The 9,761-nt window shown below is 52.4% G+C and overlaps 1 protein-coding gene across 2 annotated transcripts in view; it reads right to left on the bottom strand.

Moving 5' to 3' along the window:
• Positions 1-3,095: 3,095 nt before the first annotated feature.
• Positions 3,096-9,761, bottom strand: part of STUM (stum, mechanosensory transduction mediator homolog) — a 47,847-nt gene continuing 41,181 nt past the window's right edge. The window contains exons 3-4 of one of the 2 annotated variants that reach the window (XM_051783433.1): positions 7,829-8,836; positions 3,096-5,228 (exon numbers count right to left, since the gene is read on the bottom strand). In XM_051783433.1, the coding sequence (XP_051639393.1) occupies positions 8,802-8,836 (35 nt within the window). In that variant the 3' untranslated portion in view covers positions 3,096-5,228; positions 7,829-8,801. The remainder of the gene's footprint in view (positions 5,229-7,828; positions 8,837-9,761) is intronic. The other variant, XM_051783432.1, reaches the window with a different exon arrangement.

The raw sequence follows: 9,761 nt of genomic DNA, 5'->3' as shown, positions 1-9,761 counted from the left end.
CCTTGGGCCCACCATTGCTGTGCTGCACCAAGTGAGTGCACAGAGGAGTGACCCCTAAGGGCTGTGCTGTGCTTTGAGGGCACCTGGGCCGGCTCTGCTCTTGGGCTGGGGACTGAGCCAGTGCCCCTGAAGTCAGGGTGAGATGTGTGTGGTGGCTGTGTGCCTCCCCTGGGGCCACGGGCTGGGTGGAGGAGGTGGGTGCCCAGGAATGCAGTGTGGGACTTGGGGCAGGGCAGCCATGGGCTTTGGCTGTACCCCCTCTGGCTGGGGGGACAGGAGCAGCTCTCATCTGGCTTCTGCCTACCCACAGGAGAAGCACAGAGAAGCACAGAGCAGGGCTGTGTTGGGCATTTCCAGTTCTTCAGGAGCTCAGCGTTTGCTGGTTACTGTCTCTGGTAAGGGCCAGCATACTGTGGGGTAAGCGCCCCAGGAACCTGCCAGTCACCCCATTCCGTGGGTTTCTGGGTGATGGTACTGTCTGGTTTCAGAACAGGGATTTGGGTGTCTGCTGCAGCAAAGCTGGTCCTGCTGCCTGTTTGAGGAGCCAGCAGAAGCTGCAGGCTGTGCTCATTACCTCTTGCCTCTCTGCTTCTTCTAAACCCCTGAAAACCTCCTGGGTTTCTGCTTCCTGATGCCAGAGCACTCCCTGGAACACTGGTGTCAACAGCTTGCAGGGCTGAGAAACTGCTGGAGATGCCTTTTCCTTGGGGCGAGGGAGAGACCTGTTCCCATGGTGGTGCTTGGATGAGGATAAGGCATGGAGGTTTTCCCCATGGCTTATCTTCACTAAGCTCCAATTTTTGACATTCCATTTGTGTGCTTTTTATCTTTCGCTCTCCCCTTCTGAAATGGTTCCATTAGCAGGGTGTCAAAGAAATCTCTTTGAGATAATTATTATAGATCTCTCTAGTGGATTTGCCACATGATAGCATGTCTGCATGGGTGTATTAATAGTATCATAATACTATATATCAGTTTTCATCCCGAAGTGCTTCACATGCTGAGGAGTGAAGCTTAAATAGAAAGACGTGGAAAGGGAAAGAAAGTTTCTGTCTCACCTGCCAGACCTCTCAAAGCCATGGGGTGCAAGAAGAATCTTCTTGATGGTCTTGCACCAAATCTGAGTTTGGTCCACTGAGTCCTGTGATGGCCCACTGAGTCCTGTGGCAGCCCTCCAGGCTGGACCTGCCACCCGGTTCGACCTGTCTCATGCTCTGCACTGCTCTATTCCTGGTTCTTGGTGGGCTCCACGCTTCCAATGCTCTTGCTGCAGCCAGTTGCCTTGCTGAGCTGCAAACAGCAGTCTGCATCCTTCCCCCTTCCCTCTTCTTCTCGTTAAGGACAGGTGCTGTGGGACTGGCTGTCCCCTCAGCCCAGCAGTGGGGTGCCATGGGGTGTCCCTTGATGATGCCGGGTCAAGAGGTCACTGAAGGTCTCTGCTGGGCACTGCTTGCCAGGGCGGGTGAAGTGGGATCTGTGCTGTCACCTTCCCCCACCCTCAATGGGTGGGTGTCCCCTCCAGGGCCCCTTCTCCAGGGCCACACTTGGCTTTGGCCTCCTGCCACTCCTCCTCCCCGAGCCTGTGCAAATGGGGAGCACTGTACTGCACTGGCAATTTGGAGACAGGGATACCCACATTTTAATCTCTCAAGCAGCATCTCCCAACATCTGCCCTTGTGTTTGGGGTTGTGGAGGGTGACTATCACAGGCACAGTTGTATTTTCTCCCAGACGCCTTTCACCTTCTCCACCAGCCCCCTTCCCTCTGCACTGCCAGGATCCCTCTTCATCCCTGCCCTGCCTCTCAGAAAGGCTGGGAACCTGGGAAGGGAGGCCAGCCCTGCACCTGCTCTGGGTGGGCAGCAGATGCCACCAAGCCCTGTGCCACAGTGTTGCCTTCCCTGTTAAGAGCAGGGAATGGGGAGAGCCAAGGCGCTGCAGTGGGGAGGAAACCACCCCGGGCAGCGAGAGCTGAGGGTCAGTCATGGGTTGTAGGGTGTATGAGGGACTGTGTAGCCCCATATGGCACAGAGAAATGTGCTCAGGGCTTACTCCCTGCAGCCTGACATCACCTCTGGCAGTGTAGCAGTCCTCTGAGAATTTGAGGTTTTGATGGAACAAGAGGCTGCCCTATCCCATCCGGGCAGTATTATCCAAGGCGGACGAAACCCATCCTCCATGAATGCTGTCTGGGCTAGAGATGGCCCTCCTAAGGGCTGGGAGGTCTCTTGCAGGGGGGTCAGCTGGGACAAGCTGCTTGTGTAACCCTGTGTTTGCAGGAGTCTCCTACAAGGTAAGGCATCCAAGCAGGACCAGGAGAAACTTGGCAGCCTGGAAACCACCTGTGTGCCAATGTTTGAGGTCAAAACTACTAGGCTGTAGACATTCATATGAATGAACAACTGCTTAGAGACTTTAGACAGTTGCTTGTCTCAGCAACAACCAAGGCCTGATGAGTCCAGCTGGGATCTCCCATCTGTTTCCCCACCCACAGTGGCTTTGGGGAGGGAGCAAAGAGCAGCAGCACTTCGGGGCATTGCACATCACAGGAGGAGCAGGGAGCATGAAGTATGGATTGTTCAAATGTACAGGTGTGTTTTGACAAGCTGCTGGCCCTCACAGCAGAGCTGCCTTTCCTGGGAAAGCTCCCCTGCGACGGCTCTGCCGCCTGCCGAGGTCTGCTCTGCTCAGGTGTGTGTGGCCAAGCCACCAGCAGCACAGGGGCTGTTCTTCATGGAGAGCAGGGATAATATGCCTGGAGTCATATTAAAGTGTTAAAACAGCAAAGAAAACATAGTCAAGAGGGATTGCTGGTAGGCATGTGCAGAGGGGAACTTAGGGTACCTTTTCCTCCCTCCCTTGTCTCCACTCCAGAGGTGCAGGTGAGGCTCCTCACTAACCTTCTGCTCCCCTGGAAGACTCTGGGTCCTAAATTGCTTAAGAAAGTCATGCCCTGGTCCCTACCTCCTCTCCTCAAGTGATGTGGGTGTGGGCTGATGTCTGCTGGTGGGAAGAGGAGGACCAGGACCCATTGTGAGTCAGGGTTTGATGGGGTTTCTCCAGGCTACATAAAAAGACTCTGCATTTCATTCCAGCTGTCCAGCAATAGAATATATTTAACTTTAAAAAAAAAAATATCCACAGTATCAAAACACGAGAAGTCACAATCCAATACTTGGTGATATAAACAGGCATACAAATGGTCCTCGGCAACCCCTTAGTTTGGGCTTCAGTACGAAAACAAAAGGTGGGCTCACCAGCAGGGTGCAAATGACACAGGTGGGCAGGCCCTTGCTCCCTCCTTCCTAGGGTGGAAAAATCTGATGTACCCATGCATGGCCAAAACCAAGGAGAACATGGACTTGAGCCAGCAGTGGAAAACTTATCCCCCTCCCAGCCTCTGGAGCAGCGCCTGTGTCTGCGTGTGGTGAGTGGAAGCGGGGCTGTGGTCTGGGTGAGATCGCCTGTTGGGTATTTGGGAGAGAGCTGCCATCACCTCCAGGCAGTGCTGGTAATGCTGAGCCCCTGTTTTTATCCCAAGCCAAAATGTTCCATTCCCTCTCACCTGCCTGCTGAAAGCAACCTTAGAGCTGGAAGATGGATTCAGCTACTCTCGCCTTGCCACTCCTGGAGCTTAAGTGAAGCCTTCCACTTCCCACTGCACCATTCCAGCAGTGAGGATTGGGTGTTTCCGCTTTCCTCTAGTCAGTGGGTGGGTGCAAGAGGAGGATTTGAATTTTATCTTGGCTTAGGGATGACAAGAGGAGGAAGAATAGCTTGTAGGTGGCATGGGCTCTAGTGGGATTCACTGTAATTAAGCCTGGTTCAGCTGGTGCCACTGTGACCTGGGGTTTCGCAGCATGCTGCTCCCACAGGGGGATGGAAATGCTGAGTGCCAGTTTGGGAAATAAATTGTAGCACTGCCTCAAAGTGTGTGCGAGTGTGAAGTGAAGTCTGCTAGAACGTACAGGGCCGTGTTACCACACCACGGTTAGCAAGCATGTGGGAGAAGCCACTGCTTTTAACTGGGAGGAATATCAGATCTAGCCAAGCTTATAGGTCTCCTTGTATCTGGGCTTTAAATGAACTCTTGGTGGTGTATTGCAGTGGATGCAGTTTGGGTTGAATAGCAATAAATTACACCCTGGCTGGAGTATGTGCATGTATGTGAACTGCAGGGTCATCCCAAAACAAGCAGGAGGCAAGGCAAGGGTGGAATAAAACAGTCCCCCTAAAGAATACTGGGACTGTGACTCTCTTGTCCACAGAGCTTGGCACAATACTCAAGGCAAGACTATGACAAGGGGCAATTTCCAGTAGAACTGAAAGATCTTTAATAAAATGTGTGACAGTAAACGGACGTAGGGAGGACCATGCAGCTTTGTGTCTTGGGAAGCACAGGATGTGGCACAGATGGGGTTACCTAGCACATCTAAACACTCCCTACCACATGGCTGCATGCCAGAGCCATTCCCAGCTGACCTTCCCAGCTGCAATTTCCAGGCATGTGTGCCATGGCTGAGAGCGATGCTGAGCTAGTCAGGCAAAGGGCTAGGAGAGTGGGGATCATCTGCCATAGCACCTTTTCCATGGTAAAGATGGATTTGGCAACACCAACAAACTGGGAAAAAATGTTAATGTGCTCTGTGTTGCAATGGTTGGGCTGGCCCAGAGTGATGAAACTGGTTTTCGACTGGCCACACATTTCAAACACACATTTGGTTTGGTCCTACCTGGAATTGCTTTCCAGTGACTAGTGAATCAGCTGTTCAGCCCGGCTGGGTTCAAGTACCATAGAACTATTTCATTAAAGCCCTTTTTTTTGGTTTTTTGAGAAACCTGGTTTTCACAATCAGAAAAGAGCAGCAGAAAATTCTGTGTTGCTGACAGATGGGAGTGAAGCAACTGCATTTATTCGTTGTTACCCACTATCACTCTTTAGCTGTAAAATTTGCATCTAAAACATCTAAAGCAGGTGATGGCATTGGGATAGCTGGGTGCCATGCACTTTGGACCAGATGAAGTGTTCGGGGCTGTGACCTCTGGCTGCGCTGGCAAGGAGGCAGGGCTGGTTGGCAGTAGTGGTGTGGCACCTCATGGCACAGCTCCTGCAATCAGGATGAGAGTTATCCAGCCCTGGTGTTGGTGGAGGTGTTGTCCCAGAAGAGGTGGCCTCCCTCTGCAGTGCTTCGGAAAGAGGTGTAAAAGTGCTGGGTGACTAATTTGACCCTAAAGAGAAAGAAAATAATTGCTGATGGGGGAAAGCTCCGAACTGGCACTCATACCTGTGTCTTCACTGTGTGGCTCTTCTCATCAGTGCGTGATCTGTGGGCACCACACACACCCCTCCAGCTTGCTGCCAGCTTCCCCACCATGGGCTTACCAGGAGCCCCTCAAGAGGATGGGTCTGCTGGGCCTGTCCCTGGCACAAAGCTCTGGCCTTTTATGAGAGGAGGAAAAACAAGTCACGGTGGAGGGTGTGATATAAAAGATGGGACTGAGCAGAACCCCCTTGTGACCACCAGGGTCCTCCCCTCCAGCTTCCCCAGCCCTGCCCTGGGCTCAGCCTCCGAGCTCACTGCAGCTCCCCAGTACTTGCCATGGGGAGACCTGAAACCAGGGTGAGGGGCTCACCACAGCCTGAGGCTGCTGTTCACACCTGGGCTGGGGGGAGCTTGGCAGTGCTAGTTTTAATCAGGACTACTGAAAAAAGCAGAGGTTTTTATCACCGTCATTACTGCTGCGGGGCAGCTCTGGGGAAAATGCAATTTGATGCCTGCTGTCTGATAGCAAGGCCCATCTATAAAGTTGCTCCTGTCCTAAAGTAAAGAGTGGGAATCTGTCTGCTTCTAATTTAAAATAAATTAGGCAAATCACCACAACAGGCAGAAATAAGGCCTTTTGTCCTAGGTGTCATTTGCAGATTTCAGAGTCTCCTAAATGGTGCGCTGGGTGTTTTCTTGGCTTCACCAATTTGATAGGAAGGTCAAAAATAAGAAAATTATAGAGCAAAACCTGAAAGTAAATTATAAATCCCTCACCTCTCCTGCACAGTGCTGCACTGCGGTACCAAACTCCTTCATGCAATAAATGCAGACAGCACACAGACCTAACTGAAGCAATGCTCTCTGGAGACCAGCAGCCATCCCAGGGAGGGCAGCATTTCCATACAAGTCCTTCCTGAAGTAAGCCAATTCTCCCATCCTCACTAGAGCTCAGAGATCGACAGCACCAGTTGTGACCTGGAAGGCCAGCAAAACCCTGGTGATGCTGAAGAGGAGCTAATTCTGCCCTTTTGTTCCCAGGGGAGCTTTTGTACAGGTGCTGGGTGTCTGGGTTGGGGCATCAGCTGCTGCTCTGACATCTGATGCCACACAAGATGTGACTTTTGGCAGTTTAATGCCCAGTGAAAATGTCAGCTTGTTTAATCCTGCCCAGACTGAGGTTTCCTGCACTGCCTGTCCACTTCATGTTTAAATCTATCTTCTAAAAGTGAATCCAAACTCACAGGCGCCAGAAGAAATTGTTCTTAAGCTGCACTTGGCTGCTCCTATTTCAGAGACTCTGCACCCAAAGGCTTTGCCTGGTTTCTTTTATCTATGACCTACCTGCAGAGGCTCCTGCACACCCATCCTGACACTGCAGGACAGCTAACTCGATGCTTAGGCAACATTTGGCATTTGCTCTTGAACCAGCCATTCTGTTTTGGCAAAATTGAGGGGTAACCATTGCTCTTTGTCCTTATGTTCGCTGCAGCTGAGCTGGCAAGCTTTTTGGGTGGCTTCTCAAGTGTTCCCACTGATGACAGCAGCAGCTTGTGAAGGTGTTTTCCAGCTTAGGGGTCCTGTCCTGCTACACGTTAGTTGGGACTATGGATGATGCTTTATCATTAACCCTGGAGGAGGACCTCCTGAGCTGGGAGAGCAGAGAGGTACTGCTGCCTGCTTTCCACAGGCTGTGGGCTCACAGTGAAGTGTGGGCATTGGGCAGGTAGAAAACTTTCTGGGAAGAAAGGTCTTGCATCTCCATCCTTCAGGAGAGCACCTGCGGCTGTAGGGAGGCTAAGCCATAGGTTTACACTAAAACACCAAAGGAGCTTCTTATGCCACCAGCTCCTTGGGGCCATCACCGACATGTGCCCTGCCCAGTGCAGGGCTCTCCTCCAGCCTTGGTGGGCAGCTGTCCTGCCCAGTGCACCCCTGCCATGCCTCTGAGGATTAAACACACAGCGTGGGGAGAACAGCGCTTTCTGCCTAGCAAGAGGACACCCATGCTCAGGGACACTTGCTGCTGTTTGACACCCCAAGCTCTCTTTGCAACAGGAGCTGTTTTAGGTCACGGGATCTGCTCTGCATGAAAAATCAAGACCTGTGTTAAAAGCAAACCATCATACCAGGAGAGGCCAGGAGCTTGTAGGGCAGTGGGGTTTGCTGTCACCCCCTTGCCCACTGTCTCTCGGCAGGAGCAGTGGGCTGGAAGTGGGTCAGGTGGCTCCCAGTTTTGGCAGTGGGTTTGTATGAAGCTCCTCTGGATGGAAGGACCCTACCTAGGTGCGAGCAGAGGCCTGGTTTTGCCCTGTTTCAGCAGGGATCCTCCTGCCAAAGCAGAAAAGCAGCCAGGTACTCCCACCAAGCTGAGCTCCTCTCGCCCTGCTTAAATACCAGCCAGGATCAGAGGGGTCACTCCACCTGGATGACTAATGTCACTGCACACCACGTGTTCCAACCAGGAAAACACTGCCCTACCCCATTTGGCCATGGGCCTTCCAACCACAACAGCTGCTGAGCACCTGGTTAGCAGGTCGTGATACTTGAGCTTTGGGCACTTACCCCGGGGAAGCGGAGCTGGGGCACTGCTTGAGCCAGGAGCACACGTCACGCTGTAAGGGGATCCATTTCCAAATCATGGAGACACTGCCAGCAAGTCTCTTTCAGAGGGAGGAAAAGCCTCGGGTTTTGGCTCCCCCAGTATTGTTTCACACTAGAAGCTTTTGGCAGCACGTGGCTGCACCCGCCACCCTAGAGGAGCTGCGGGGCACCGGTCCCTTGCTGGATAAAGTCTCCCCAGGGCTGGTGGGAGGTCTGGTCTTTGCATGGTGGCAGCAGATGGAAGCAGGGGACGCCCCCAGATCACTTCAGCAGTACAATACGACTTACAGCAAGCACGTTTCTCAAGACATCTGTGAGGACAGAACTTCATTGAGTATCGTATATACAGACAGCAGAGGAGGCTGTGCTGAACCCTCCACTACTGCAAAGCAGTCAAAGATGGAATCTTGGGGCGGGAAAAAAGTACCACTGGTTGGCTTTTACACACTGTACATGTATCTATGAACAGCTCCTTGGCAGCTGATGTTCACAGCCAGTTTCCCTTAACAGTGAGCATAGAAAGGAGGCAAAACGTCTTCAGTGACCTCCCCCTGGGAGGAGAGGGAAAGCAGCATCTCCCACTGCCTCGGTTCAGCTGCCTGCCCAGGTGCATCCTTCACCAAGGGTGTTTCCTTTTCCTGGTACCGTCCTCCTCCTCCTCCTCCTCGTCTGCTGCCCACCACGTGCTGGCCAGGACCAGTCCCAACCCAAGCTGTGCTTGCCTCATCTCCGCTGCTCAGTGGGATCAGTGCAAGTCTCCACCAGCTGCTCTGCATCTCCGCTCCGCTGGACGAGCAGATGAACCAGGTTCAAACAGAAGGAAACAAAACAAAAGGAAGAAGAAGAGAGACAAAGGGTAATAAAAAGTTCCATGGCCCACAGCTGCCAAAGGAAATCTCTCGCCGTGTTTCTCTGACCATACTTGTGCCAGCCACTACAGCTGCTGTGGGATCCCCTGTTCCTTGTAGCCTGTGAGGAGGGAGGGGAAGGGAACATGATTAGAGTTAATTCCTAATGAGGACACTCGGTGAGAAAGCCACCAGCCTAGTTTACCAGGAGTAGCAAACCATGTGGAAAAATAGGGGGGCTGCCACAGCCCCCCTTGTGGCCAGGCTGCCCTGGGCAGCCTCAGCCCAGCAAGCCACCCTGCCCTGCTCTAGCCAACACCTGCCTGGTGCAGCCACCTTCCTAGGCATGGTCATGTGGATGCTGGCAGCCAGCCCTGCTGCTGCAGCACCCACCTGGCCCCAGCAGTGGCAGGGACACATCTGCCTGAGGAGATTATAAAAGCACAGCAGGTACCAGTAGTCACCAATTCCAGTACAACTTATACAATAACCTAAAACTTCTACAGAGCATGTTTTTTTTTGCAGTGTAGGGGAAATGAATGCCCTTATATCCTGCTCCAGAGATGCTCTTTTCCCAAGTGCTGACCTGGCACTTTGCTGGCTGTGCATCCGACACATCTCTACTTGTGATCTATGCTTGAACCTTGTCCTTCCAGAGCAGGAGGCTGGCTTCCTCTGTCCATCTTTTTGTTCCTGTGCTGGCTTTTGCTAACAGAGCTCTCCAGCAGCAACCAATTGCACTGCACTTTGCAGAGGTGAACAAACACCTCTTGGAGAAGAAGCCTTGACATGTCAAGGCTGACATGTCAAATTTCAAACACAGACCTCAAGATCCCTCTGTGAGCACTTCCCCTATTGATATTCTCACTGCCTTATTATGCACTTGCTTTTCTCCAGCCCAGCAGCATTACAGGTGTTTTTGTTAGGGCACAGTGGCTGTCCAGCAGGCCTGGAGAAAACTGAGCTTTTCAGCGGCAAAACCAATTGCACTGGGAACTGCCTGGATCCCTGTTCCTCCACAGCCTCTCCTCTTCCTGCGGCCACGA

This window comes from Manacus candei, unplaced genomic scaffold, assembly GCF_025592945.1.
Source record: "Manacus candei isolate 608988 ecotype Guabito, Panama unplaced genomic scaffold, ASM2559294v1 h1tg000017l, whole genome shotgun sequence".
NCBI classification, from domain to species: Eukaryota; Metazoa; Chordata; class Aves; order Passeriformes; family Pipridae; genus Manacus; species Manacus candei.
This window is presented reverse-complemented; position numbering and strand designations above follow the sequence as displayed.